Below are 14,223 nucleotides of genomic sequence, written 5' to 3' on the forward strand. Positions count from 1 at the left end.
AGAGGGGACACATGTTAATGTAGAAGAGACATGAAGAAGAGGGGACACATGTTGATGTAGAAGAGACATGAAGAAGAGGGGACACATGTTAATGTAGAAGAGACATGAAGAAGAGGGGACACATGTTGATGTAGAAGAGACATGAAGAAGAGGGGACACATGTTGATGAAGAAGAGACATGAAGAAGAGGGGACACATGTTGATGTAGAAGAGACATGAAGAAGAGGGGACACATGTTGATGAAGAAGAGGGGACACATGGTGATGAAGAAGAGACATGAAGAAGAGGGGACACATGTTGATATAGAAGAGACATGAAGAAGAGGGGACACATGTTGATGAAGAAGAGACATGAAGAAGAGGATTTTGCAGGTGACCTTTAATGAAGAAAATATCATGCAATCTACTTGTTTCCAGAAATGTTACGGAATAACTACTTGACTAATTCTCATGAAACGTGGTGGAGCATGAGTCGATAAAGAACCCATTCAATTGGGCCGATCCAAATCCGTCTATATTTTAAGATTATTGACTTTTGAAAAAGTCATCATACGTAACATACCTTACTAGTGACCGTGACCTAAAGGTCGTTTTCTGACTGCATTGAATCATCAGTTCCTAAAGATTTGTCTTCTGTTTGTTCGTCAGGTCGACTCTGAGCAGCAGCTGAGGAGAATCACTCAGATGAGGATCGTTGAGTTTGATTATAAACCCGAGTTTGCCTCCAACATGGGAATAGACCACACCCACCAGACAGGTGACAACAGTATCATGACGTTTTAATACTATTCAAACTGCAGGTGAGTAACTTTAACACGAGATGATGACGTTTCAGGGATGATAGCTCAGGAGGTGAAGGAGCTGCTGCCTTCAGCGGTGACCGAGGTCGGAGACGTTTCCTGTTCTGACGGAGAGAAGATCCACAACTTCCTCATGGTGGACAAAGTAATCTCCTCTCCTTGATTTACTTTTACTCAGTGTTGTTATGAAATTCAACATTTGACTTCAACAAATAGCAAACATTTATTTCATATGTTCAAAGTTATTACAAACAGGATTTTACCTAGCTTTCTGATAGTTTTATTTTAGTTTAATCAATCTATTTTTTGAGTGAGAGAATAATAGTTCCCTTAAAATGATTTCTCCAGATTTATTTTTTAATAATGTGCAATATAATGTCATACTCACAAAAAGATAGAAAGCCATTTGCAAAAACTCAAAACGTACTCTGTAAATACGTGCTTGAATTGTACAGATAAATGTTAAATGTTTTACAAATCAAAAAACACCTAGTAGTAGAAACCCATTTGTAAATTTGAAATAAGTTTTGTAATCTTTGTTCCAGGCAGTATCTCAAAGGAAACTGATATAAAGTGGTTTCTTTGTGCAGTTACCAAGGAATGTGTATAAATCTGTACTTCCTGGTCCTCTCCTGCAGGAGCAGATCTTCATGGAGAACGTGGGCGCGGTGCAGCAGCTTTCAAAACTCACAGACAACCTGGACACTCGGATCAAAGAGCTGGAGGTCTGGAACCGAAGGCTGGAGAAACTGAAGAGCCTCGGAGGCAGCCTGCGCTCCACCGGGTAAAATATACTCATTTATTCATTCTGACACTCAAAGGTCTCTTATTATACTATTTTTAGGCATATATTATAGGTCTCAGATATATACAAAACATGTCTATGAAGTGTTTTGCTCAGAATAACAAACAGATCATGCTAGCTTCATCCCCCTCTATTTCAGCCTGTTACTAAAGTGCTGATTCTGGGTCTGTAAATAAATAACCCTAACCCTAAAAAATTCATTTAGATTCTCAGCTTAATGCTGCCGTGATTAAACTTCATATCATGTTCCAAACCACATCAAGGATTATTTCTGAAACAATACGGAGCTCAAGCTCTTTTTCTCTCTCAGGTTTACCACAAGGTGAGTTCCTTTTTATTTCCTGCTTCTTTACACATACTCTCTCCAGTACAGGTTAGCTCTGAGTGTTAGCGATGCTAATGTAAACAAAGACCATAGTACGCCCAAAACACATCTCATTGTTTCTGACAGCAACGTTTCTGATAGGGCCGTGGGTGTAAAGCCCGCCCACATTTCAGATATTACGTAATATCGGAGGCAAATCTGGATCAGCTCCGTTGTAGCCCCGTTTTTAGAGATTTGGGTACGGAGGAAAAGAGAGAGGGTTTTGTTTTCTGACACTTTGTGAGTCTCCTGAGACAACGGGGACACATCTTTATGTATAGAAGACATCAGAAAGTGCATTTTATTTTTCACGATAGGTGACCTTTAATATACAGTCAATATCACCATTTATTAGACTAGAGAAGGTCATAACTGAGCTCAAGTTTGTGGTAATGTTTATGAAAGTATGCCTGCAGGATATATCTTAAACATTCACCTGTGGAAAGAAAGCAGAAATCGGTACTGTGTGTGTGTGTGTTCAAGGTTCAAGGTTCAAGGTTCTTTATTATCAATCTGACATAGCTACAGAGTAATTATGTAGTTGAAAATCTTATGTCACAGGCTTCTCCAACAATGCAACATAATAACATAATAACAATAAGAGCAAGAGCAATACAAAAAGCAAAATAGTTATAAAATAAAGTGATGATGTGGAATAGTGCAGTATGAGTCTATATACAAGTTATTGGAATGATATATATATATATTAGGTATTAGATACATATTACTGAGTAGCAGTTGAATGTTTTGAAGTTGTTTCAACAGTTCAATTTTTTAACAGTCTCACTGCCCGCGGGAAGAAACTGTCTCCGAATGTTCTTGTCCTTGCCAGGATGCTGCGGTAACGTCTGCCAGACGGCAACAGACTGAACAGTTTGTGGCTGGGGTGATGGGGGTCTTTGATAATCCGTAGTGATTTCTTCCTGAGCCGCTGGGAGTAAAGGTCCTCCATGGATGGCAGCTCCGTCCTGGTGATGTGCTGTGCAGTTTTCACCACCCTCTGTAAAGCCTTACGATCGAGGTCGGTGCAGCTGCCGTACCAGGCCGTCATGCTGCCAGTGAGGATACTCTCTATCGTGCACCTGTAGAAGGTCAGGATCCTCTCTATGGTGCACCTGTAGAAGGTCAGGATCCTCTCTATGGTGCACCTGTAGAAGGTCAGGATACTCTCTATGGTGCACCTGTAGAAGGTCAGGATGCTCTCTATGGTGCACCTGTAGAAGGTCAGGATGCTCTCTATGGTGCACCTGTAGAAGGTCAGGATGCTCTCTATGGTGCACCTGTAGAAGGTCAGGATACTCTCTATGGTGCACCTGTAGAAGGTCAGGATGCTCTCTATGGTGCACCTGTAGAAGGTCAGGATCCTCTCTATGGTGCACCTGTGGAAGGTCAGGATACTCTCTATGGTGCACCTGTGGAAGGTCAGGATGCTCTCTATGGTGCACCTGTAGAAGGTCAGGATACTCTCTATGGTGCACCTGTAGAAGTTGCAGAGTATCCTGGAATCCATTTTGAACCTCCTCAGCCTGCGGAGGAAGAAGAGCCGCTGTCGAGCTTTCTTGGTGATGGTGGTGGTGTGAAGAGACCATGTCAGGTCCTCAGTGATGTGGACCCCAAGGAACCTGAAGCTGCTGACTCTCTCCACCGTAGTCCCATTGATGGCGATGGGGGCGTGTCCCTCTCCCTGCTGCTTCCTGTAGTCCACAATCAGCTCCTTTGTTTTGCTGATGTTGAGATGGAGGTTGTTCTCCTGGCACCAAGATGTCAGGTTTTCGACCTCCTCTCTGTACGCCGTCTCGTCATCGTCTGTGATCTGGCCGATGACGGTCGTGTCGTCAGCAAACTTCACGATGGTGTTGGAGCTGTGTGTGGCCACGCAGTCGTGAGTGAACAGGGAGTAGAGAAGAGGGCTGAGCACGCAGCCTTGAGGGGCACCGGTGTTGAGAATCAGGGTGGAGGATGTGATGTTTCCCACCCGCATTGCCTGGGGTCTGCCCGTCAGGAAGTTCAGGATCCAGTCACAGAGGGCGCTGTTGAGCCCGAGGTCTCTGAGCTTGATGGCCAGCTTGGAGAGCACAATGGTGTTGAATGCTGAACTGTAGTCAATGAACAGCATTCTCACATATGTGTTCCTGTTCTTCGGGTCCAGGTGTGAGAGGGCAGTGTGGAGGGTGAGGGCTATGGCGTCGTCTGTGGACCTGTTTGCTCTGTAGGCAAACTGCAGGGGGTCCAGAGATTCAGGGAGGGAGGAGGTGATGAATAATTTGACTAACCGCTCAAAGCACTTCATTATGATGGAGGTGAGTGCTACTGGGCGGTAGTCGTTGGGGCAGGTGATGATTGTCTTTTTGGGGACAGGAACGATAGTGGAATGTTTGAAGCATGTGGGGACTACAGACTGCAGCAGGGACCTGTTGAAGATGTCTGTGAACACCTCTGCCAGCTGAACTGCACACACCCTGAGAACACGGCCAGGGATGCCATCAGGTCCAGGAGCCTTGTGTGGGTTAACCCTTTTAAAGGATTTACACACATCTGCCCTATTTAAAACAAAAGGGCAGTGTAGCTCCTGGTCCCTCTGTACCTCCACCTCTGTGTGTGTGTGTGTGTGTGTGTGTGTGTGTGTGTGTGTGTGTGTGTGTGTGTGTGTGTGTGTGTGTGTGTGTGTGTGTGTGTGTGTGTGTGTGTGTGTGTGTGTGTGTGTGTGTGTGTGTGTGTGTGTGTGTGTGTGTGTGTGTGTGTGTGTGTGTGTGTGTGTGTGTGTGGTTCAGGTAATAAAGTACAGTATGCAACTGATAGGGACAGTTCTGATAAAGTGTGTGTGTGTGTGTGTGTGTGTGTGTGTATCAGTGTTATCAGTGAAAGTCACAGTTCAAGGACGAAGAAGTCTCTGAAGGCTAATGTATAATGAGAGCCTTCAAACACTAAAAACCCAAGGTTTCTCCAGACTAAAGGAAAGGATGAAGGTTTAAAGAGATTCTTTTATTTTCTGGTGGAAAGGTTTTGTGATAAAAATGAAAAATGACTAACTGAGGAAGGACTCGACAGAGTATTTTTAAACACGAGTATCTGTACTTCTACTTGAGTAAAGGATGTGTGTACTTCTACTTGAGTAAAGGATGTGTGTAGTTCTACTTGAGTAAAGGATGTGTGTAGTTCTACTTGAGTAAAGGATGTGTGTACTTCTACTTGAGTAAAGGATGTGTGTACTTCTACTTGTGTAAAGGATGTGTGTACCTTGCCCTCTCAGCAGGAAACCCAGCAGTGTGTGTGTGAGTCCTGAGGAGGGGAAACCTGTCAGAGTTCAGAAGGAGAGCCGGAGTCAGAAGGTTCTTCGGCACAAAGTCTTCCAGGCCAGCGTCTTCACCCTGCTGGCCACCATGGCTTTCTGGTAACCTCACTTCCTGTTTATCATGGGAATGTATAATAATTCAATATATAGGTTTCCTAATGTTCTCAGACAGAAGGGTGTCGCCTTGACCATCGTCAGGCAATTATCATATGGATGTTAGGGTTGTAATTAACATGCTATACATTACATGTCACTTGTTAGACGCTTTTATCCAAAGCGACTTACATACTCAATACTGTGGCCAATCCCCACAGGAGCACTTTGGGGTGAAGTGTCTTGCCCAATGACATGCTGATTGCAGTGGGGTTTGAACCTGTGACCACCTGATCCGAAAACCAACACACAATCCACTGCACCACACGCCTCCTCTACTTCCCCTTCTGTCTTAAGACTGTAAAGTAAATGACCGAGCTGAATGAATCCTCTTCCTGTGTCTCCTCTGTTTAAAGTCATTGCTTTTCTGTGTGACTTGGTCAGATTTCTTTAGCACACATTGGTTCAGTAATATTAATTTGTTTTCAGCGTCATCTCTATCACGGCTATCTACCTGCTGAACCTGACTGACGACTCGGACATGAGGTACGCTGAACTAAAACACATCAAGAGACAGATTAATAAAACATTACTTCATTTGACAATATAAATATAATTAATAATCTCAAATGTAGGAACAACAAAGCAACGATACTACGATACTACACCTGAACTTTTGAAAGAACATCCATAAACATCCATCTGATTGCATTTAGCTAATTATATATCTAATATATAATTATATTTACTTGTATATAGACTCTTCTTGCACTGTTTCTATTTTTATTTGTATTTACTTGCACATCTCAAAACATTCTCTTGCACTATTTTATTTGTTTTATTAGTTCTATGTCCTATATATATATTCATGTTGCTCTGTTGGAGGAGCCTGGGACTTCAGTGTTTCATTGACATATCTACACTGTAGCTGCTGAGCACATGACAATGAAGCCACAGTGTTGTTGTTTGTGCTGATTGTTGTTGTTGTTGTCAGTAACGGCAGTGTGGAGCCATTGCAGCCGACAGCCTGGAGCAGCCCAGGTAACAAACAACTATACATTATGCACGAGAATTAAAATAAAATGAGATGAAACTATTTAGATTTATCCCCTTGGGGAAATTCAGGCATTTAACCGTGTCAACAGTGTCAGAGTTGTTTTAGTGCAATAACGCCCACCTTTCTCCCCCAGTCCCCCCCACCAGCCCCCCCAAATATTGGCCTCCAGATGTGGACTTCTGTGAGCTGCTGTACTGTGACCATGTGTACTGCTGCCCTCCAGGGGGCAGCACTGAGCCCAACATCACCTCCACGCATACATCTCATATGTCAGGTAACGCTACCAAAAAGAGACACAAAAAGACCTCAAAGATATATTTCTTAATTGAATTATTATTCATTATGTACTATGTATTATTTATTATTTATTATTTATTATATATTATGTATTATTTATTATTTATTATATATTATGTATTATTTATTATTTATTATTTATTATTTATTATTTATTATTTATTATTTATTATTTATTATTTATTATTTATTATTTATTATTTATTATTTATTATTGTATTCAGTCCTGCCTTGGTAGTAAGTGGTTATACCTGGGAATGGTGAGATATTATTGTATTTATTTGTTTGTAAATTGTTTGTATGTGTTTGGTTTGTGGAGCACTTTGTGTATGAAAAGTGCTTTATAAATAAAGTTTGATTTGATTTCTTCTGAATGGTTTTTGGTTTACAGAAAAAAGAAAAGAAAAACTTTACGACCAGATGAAACTTGCTGGAGATTGTAAGTTTATTACTTCTACATTTTAAACTCAAACAGCAGAATAAAAATAAACAAATAGTCTAGTTTTTAATATTTGATCAGTCATTAGAGCTTAGTTTAAGGGAGGAAGCTGTGTTATGTCTTCAGGTCGATGCAGACTACAACAATATCAGCATCTGTTTTGCACACAATGCGAGATGTTTCATTAACATGCATCTCTAATAATCTGTTTTCTCCATTAGGGACGAACACCACCATCCAATCCTTTATGATCAAAGAGAGCCAGCAGGTGATCGACAGAAAATACTGCCTGAGAGACGACTGTGGGTAAGTGAGACAGAAGAAAGACTAAATAAACCTTATTTACTCTGACGTGTCTGAAAAACCTTAAATTTGTGTAAAATATGCCGTTTTATTATTGATTTCCGTGTTTCCTTCAGGCCCGGGAAATACGTCTTCAGAGTTCCTGTCAGTCAGTTTGTCCCGGTCAACATGAGAGTCACGCTGATCATGAAGTGAGTTTAAATTAACCCTAAATATTTAGACTATAAGGGAAGTCTTATGTTCGAACAGCTCCAGATAATTGGAAATATCAACTTTATTTTGAGTCAATATTGAAAATAATAATGAAAACAATCTTTATGATGTTTTGTAAATGTAAACTTTATTACTAAACCAAAGGTATGAGGGTTAAAATGAAAACTATTTTAACAGCAATTTACTTCATATTTGTTAAATTGAACAAAGATACATTATTTATCCGATTAATTAAAGAGGGTTTGGAAATAAAATAATCATTACCCTCAAAATGTATAAATTAGCACAGGTTATTACTCATAGTCTCTACTTTCTAAGTATGGATAGATAAATACTTTATTGATCCCAATTTGGGAAATTGTTTTGTTACAAAAGAAGCATCAGTGTGTTCAGACATAAAATAAAAAATACTTAAAAAGTATAATGAAAAATAGTATAACAATTCTGGATAATTAAAATATTCTAAAAAAGTCAAAAATGCTGCGGTTAGTAACAGGAATATATGCTTACAGTACAGGAGCATAGACATACTTGTATATACATAGGATAGTAAAACAACATAGGATAGTAACGTATCTCTTATTACTAAAATTACAAATGATTGTATTAATACATTATTTTCATGTATACAACATTTGCAAAATAGTGTTGTAAATATTGGAATTTGGACATGGTAATAGCTATAAATAAAAATAAAGACATGACAGTAAATACATTTATGTTGTCATAAATGTATTTATATTTACATTAATATATATATTTATGTTATTTCTGTGTAGCTCCACAGAGCTGCTGGTGGTTCACCTCTGCAGCCTCGATGAGTCGGCGCCTTGCTCTGCTCTGCTGGATCTAGACAGCGTCTCAGCGAGCAGATACCCGTCAAACACACAGGTAAATATCACACATTCACAGTTATCACCTAAAAAAGGCTGTTTTGATATCAAAAGGCGTGCCTCAGGGCTCCATAATGGGACTACTACGGTTCAGAATACATTTATTATCACCTAAATAAGGCTGTTTTGATATCAAAAGGCGTGCCTCAGGGCTCCATAATGGGACCACTACTGTTCTCCATAAATGTCAATAATCTACAATCATTTCTATGCAGATGATACAGTTATCTATTGTTCATTTCCAACAGCAGAAATCTATGTTAATTCTTATAAGTTATTCGTTAAATTGAGCTATATGGTATATTATATTACATTTAGCTGACGCTTTTATCCAAAGTGAGTACAAAGTCAAAGTCCACTTTATTTAGTTTGTGTGACAGACGGAGAGATCGAAATACCGTTTCCCACAATCCAGAATACAAAAATACAAATATATATAAAAATATGTATGCCAATATGTATATACCTTAAGACACATTGATACATATGCACATAAACCATAAGGATTCAAATTAAAGACAACAACAACAACGCTGACATATTTACTTCAAACAAGCCAGACCATAGTAAGTTCTGGTAACGTTAGTAGGGCCATCAGTAACTTAACTCTAGATTGGTTATTTCTTTAAAAGACATTGTTTCAGGGATAACAGTCCATCTAACTTTGGGCTTTCGATCCACTAGGACCTTTTCGTTTTAAGCGATTTGGTTTTTCGTAAAAATGGCCAATGGTAAACAATACTGCATGCTTGAGGAAACTTGTGTGTGTGTTTGTTTGCGTTGGTTTGAGGGTCACTGAGGTTCCAGTCCACTAACTCAGTTACCATTACAGTAAATAATGCAGGTAGAGTTGGAAGACACTGATCAATAATGAATGCGTGGCAGTGTTTCCCTCACATCAGGACGTCAACATGCTAATCTCAGCAAAACTCACTCTAATCCCGGACATGGACACCAATCTCAAAGTGAAAGACAGAATACAGAAGAGGTGGAAGAAGATATTTTACTCGAGTAAAAGGAGTAACACCTTCCATTTTCAGATCAACCCAGAGTGATGGTTTTGATGATTCTGAGACGTTGTTTTTATTTGTTTTAACTATATTTATTTATATTTAATTAAGGTATATCTGATCTTTTTCTCTCTTTGTTTCTGCAGGGAGAACATGAATGGAATCTCCACGTCGCTCGTCTTTCTCACAGCTCGTATCACTTTCGCTCCACAGTGGCCGTAAGAAACAAACTTTTCTTTTTAAAGTGGCCCTACTCTGCTAATTGTCAGGTGTATATCAGTATGTAGTGTCTCTACTTTAAAGAGTCCTCTCCTGCTGATGTTCAGGTGTATGTCAGTATGTAGTGTCTCTACTTTAAAGAGTCCTCTCCTGCTGATGCTCAGGTGTATATCAGTATGTAGTGTATCTACTTTAAAGAGTCCTCTCCTGCTGATGCTCAGGTGTATATCAGTATGTAGTGTATCTACTTTAAAGAGTCCTCTCCTGCTGATGCTCAGGTGTATATCAGTATTTAGTGTATCTACTTTAAAGAGTCCTCTCCTGCTGATGTTCAGGTGTATATCAGTATGTAGTGTCTCTACTTTAAAGAGTCCTCTCCTGCTGATGTTCAGGTGTATATCAGTATGTAGTGTCTCTACTTTAAAGAGTCCTCTCCTGATGATGTTCAGGTGTATATCAGTATGTAGTGTCTCTACTTTAAAGAGTCCTCTCCTGCTGATGTTCAGGTGTATATCAGTATGTAGTGTCTCTACTTTAAAGAGTCCTCTCCTGCTGATGTTCAGGTGTGTATCAGTATGTAGTGTCTCTACTTTAAAGAGTCCTCTCCTGCTGATGTTCAGGTGTATATCAGTATGTAGTGTATCTACTTTAAAGAGTCCTCTCCTGCTGATGCTCAGGTGTATATCAGTATGTAGTGTCTCTACTTTAAAGAGTCCTCTCCTGGTGACGTTCAGGTGTATATCAGTATGTAGTGTCTCTACTTTAAAGAGTCCTCTCTTGCTGATGCTCAGGTGTATATCAGTATGTAGTGTCTCTACTTTAAAGAGTCCTCTCCTGGTGACGTTCAGGTGTATATCAGTATGTAGTGTCTCTACTTTAAAGAGTCCTCTCCTGCTGATGTTCAGGTGTATATCAGTATGTAGTCTCTCTACTTTAAAGAGTCCTCTCCTGCTGATGTTCAGGTGTATATCAGTATGTAGTGTCTCTACTTTAAAGAGTCCTCTCCTGCTGATGTTCAGGTGTATATCAGTATGTAGTGTCTCTACTTTAAAGAGTCCTCTCCTGCTGATGTTCAGGTGTATATCAGTATGTAGTGTCTCTACTTTAAAGAGTCCTCTCCTGCTGATGTTCAGGTGTATATCAGTATGTAGTGTCTCTACTTTAAAGAGTCCTCTCCTGCTGATGTTCAGGTGTATATCAGTATGTAGTCTCTCTACTTTAAAGAGTCCTCTCCTGCTGATGTTCAGGTGTATATCAGTATGTAGTGTCTCTACTTTAAAGAGTCCTCTCCTGCTGATGTTCAGGTGTATATCAGTATGTAGTGTCTCTACTTTAAAGAGTCCTCTCCTGCTGATGTTCAGGTGTATATCAGTATGTAGTGTCTCTACTTTAAAGAGTCCTCTCCTGCTGATGTTCAGGTGTATATCAGTATGTAGTGTCTCTACTTTAAAGAGTCCTCTCCTGCTGATGCTCAGGTGTATATCAGTATGTAGTGTATCTACTTTAAAGAGTCCTCTCCTGCTGATGCTCAGGTGTATATCAGTATGTAGTGTATCTACTTTAAAGAGTCCTCTCCTGCTGATGCTCAGGTGTATATCAGTATTTAGTGTATCTACTTTAAAGAGTCCTCTCCTGCTGATATCCGGTGTATATCAGTATGTAGTGTATCTACTTTAAAGAGACCTCTCCTGCTGATGCTCAGGTGTATATCAGTATGTAGTGTCTCTACTTTAAAGAGTCCTCTCCTGGTGACGTTCAGGTGTATATCAGTATGTAGTGTCTCTACTTTAAAGAGTCCTCTCTTGCTGATGCTCAGGTGTATATCAGTATGTAGTGTCTCTACTTTAAAGAGTCCTCTCCTGGTGACGTTCAGGTGTATATCAGTATGTAGTGTCTCTACTTTAAAGAGTCCTCTCCTGGTGACGTTCAGGTGTATATCAGTATGTCGTGTCTCTACTTTAAAGAGTCCTCTCCTGCTGATGTTCAGGTGTATATCAGTATGTAGTGTCTCTACTTTAAAGAGTCCTCTCCTGCTGATGTTCAGGTGTATATCAGTATGTAGTGTCTCTCCTTTAAAGAGTCCTCTCCTGCTGATGCTCAGGTGTATATCAGTATGTAGTGTCTCTACTTTAAAGAGTCCTCTCCTGGTGACGTTCAGGTGTATATCAGTATGTAGTGTCTCTACTTTAAAGAGTCCTCTCCTGCTGATGCTCAGGTGTATATCAGTATGTCGTGTCTCTACTTTAAAGAGTCCTCTCCTGCTGATGTTCAGGTGTATATCAGTATGTAGTGTCTCTACTTTAAAGAGTCCTCTCTTGCTGATGCTCCGGTGTATATCAGTATGTAGTGTCTCTACTTTAAAGAGTCCTCTCCTGGTGACGTTCAGGTGTATATCAGTATGTAGTGTCTCTACTTTAAAGAGTCCTCTCCTGCTGATGCTCAGGTGTATATCAGTATGTCGTGTCTCTACTTTAAAGAGTCCTCTCCTGCTGATGTTCAGGTGTATATCAGTATGTAGTGTCTCTACTTTAAAGAGTCCTCTCTTGCTGATGCTCAGGTGTATATCAGTATGTAGTGTCTCTACTTTAAAGAGTCCTCTCCTGCTGATGTTCAAGTGTATATCAGTAAGTAGTGTCTCCATGCTTTAATGTAATATATTAAGTGTGTGTTATTGTCTTTATCCTCAGGGTCAGGCAGACTGTAATACCGATCATCACCTGGCGGGGGCGCTCTTCACAGATTACCACTTCCACTTCTACAGACGCTGCACAGACTCATAGTCCCACGTTTAAAAGATTTGAAAAAGGGTTTGTTTGTTTTAAACAAAAAACATCAGATTAATTCAAGCCTTACTTCTGCTCTGTTTTGTTTTGTTTTGATTGTGATATAAATCCCTTTAGCTGATAGATTGTTCTGTATAATAGCAAATAACAGTAAATAAAGTGGAATTCGCCCCGATATACAACAGTCTAATATGAGATTAAAGTCATACATGTATGAGTAAAAAGGAGACTATTCTCTCAGATTAAATCAGTGAAATTTGAAAGAAATAACTCACAAATTTGAGACAAATTTCAACGTTTTTTATGCAAATGTATGATTTTTAATGTGAATTTCCTTATTTTTTTTAACACAATGACGACCAGAATTACATTTTTTCTCAAAATAATGCAAGCTTTCTTTATCCTTTTTTCTTTTTCATATATCTACTGGAGAGTTATACATTATTATATATATTTAAAGGAGTTTCGTATCAATTACAAAAGACCTTTGCCAAGACATTGCATATTTAAGTGACTCCAATTACAGTCTATGCTATAGTTTCATGAAAACGTTTTTTTTATGTAAAGCACTGATCCCAGAATTGTGTGAAATAATTTTGGGATTCTTTTAAAAATCCCAAGAAATTAGATGTATGAATGAAGCACGAGTGTTGATCTCAGAAGTATATCTGTTCGTACATCAACTGTTATTTGTAATGACGTCAATAAATGAAGAAAAGACAGTAGACATGTTTTCTTGTTTATGAAATTCGAGTAATGTCTTTAGTCTGAGACCTTAAAAGAAAGCAGTGATTATAAGATGTTAAAGTTACTTATCAAAATAAACGTTAATGTAGTTTAAGTCTTCTGTTGGTGTGAAAAATTCCATGAACTAAACTGAACGTGACTGCTCTGCTTTATGTGAAATGAAAACTAATAAACAGTGAAGTGTGTTTTAAAATCTCATTGTAGCTGTCTTTTTTTTTTACAGTTTTACACAATGCCAATAAGTCCCCACAATGCTGATAAGTCCCCACAATGCTGATATGTCCCCACAATGCTGATAAGTCCCCACAATGCTGATAAGTCCCCACAATGCTGATAAGTCGCCACAATGCTGATGAGTCCCCACAATGCTGATAAGTCCCCACAATGCTGATAAGTCGCCACAATGCTGATGAGTCCCCACAATGCTGATAAGTCCCCACAATGCTGATAAGTCGCCACAATGCTGATAAGTCCCCACAATGCTGATAAGTCGCCACAATGCTGGTAAGTCGCCACAATGCTGATGAGTCCCCACAATGCTGATAAGTCGCCACAATGCTGATAAGTCCCCACAATGCTGATAAGTCGCCACAATGCTGATAAGTCCCCACAATGCTAAAAAGTCCCCACAATGCTGATAAGTCCCCACAATGCAGTCATAATAACCAACGCAACATTATAACTCTTGACAGTAAAGGTGCAGAGAAAAGGTAAGTAGAGAACAAAAACACGCTCAAAAAATGAATAAATACGACTCTTAATTACTACATTTTAACGGGAAAATATTGCCACACATCCTCTCTGTTTTGCAAAATCTAGTTGGTCATTTGAAGTACAACTTTTACCTGATAAATGGCAGATTCACACAACGTTAAGATTAAAGACAACCTCCGAAATTACTACAAATTA

General features: G+C 39.5%; 1 protein-coding gene across 3 annotated transcripts in view; it reads left to right on the forward strand.

Moving 5' to 3' along the window:
* The window catches only part of LOC117487114 (myelin regulatory factor-like protein), a 31,657-nt gene extending 18,165 nt beyond the window's left edge, over positions 1-13,492 (forward strand). For 2 of the 3 annotated variants that reach the window (XM_034135764.1, XM_034135763.1), the window contains exons 12-24: positions 648-756; positions 835-944; positions 1,438-1,583; positions 5,219-5,359; positions 5,843-5,899; positions 6,348-6,394; positions 6,544-6,684; positions 7,099-7,146; positions 7,368-7,452; positions 7,566-7,640; positions 8,442-8,553; positions 9,712-9,783; positions 12,472-13,492. In XM_034135764.1, the coding sequence (XP_033991655.1) occupies positions 648-756; positions 835-944; positions 1,438-1,583; positions 5,219-5,359; positions 5,843-5,899; positions 6,348-6,394; positions 6,544-6,684; positions 7,099-7,146; positions 7,368-7,452; positions 7,566-7,640; positions 8,442-8,553; positions 9,712-9,783; positions 12,472-12,564 (1,236 nt within the window). In that variant the 3' untranslated portion in view covers positions 12,565-13,492. The remainder of the gene's footprint in view (positions 1-647; positions 757-834; positions 945-1,437; positions 1,584-5,218; positions 5,360-5,842; positions 5,900-6,347; positions 6,395-6,543; positions 6,685-7,098; positions 7,147-7,367; positions 7,453-7,565; positions 7,641-8,441; positions 8,554-9,711; positions 9,784-12,471) is intronic. The other variant, XM_034135765.1, reaches the window with a different exon arrangement.
* The last annotated feature ends 731 nt before the right edge of the window (positions 13,493-14,223 follow it).

Source organism: Trematomus bernacchii, unplaced genomic scaffold (genome assembly GCF_902827165.1).
Source record: "Trematomus bernacchii unplaced genomic scaffold, fTreBer1.1, whole genome shotgun sequence".
In the NCBI taxonomy this organism is placed as follows: Eukaryota; Metazoa; Chordata; class Actinopteri; order Perciformes; family Nototheniidae; genus Trematomus; species Trematomus bernacchii.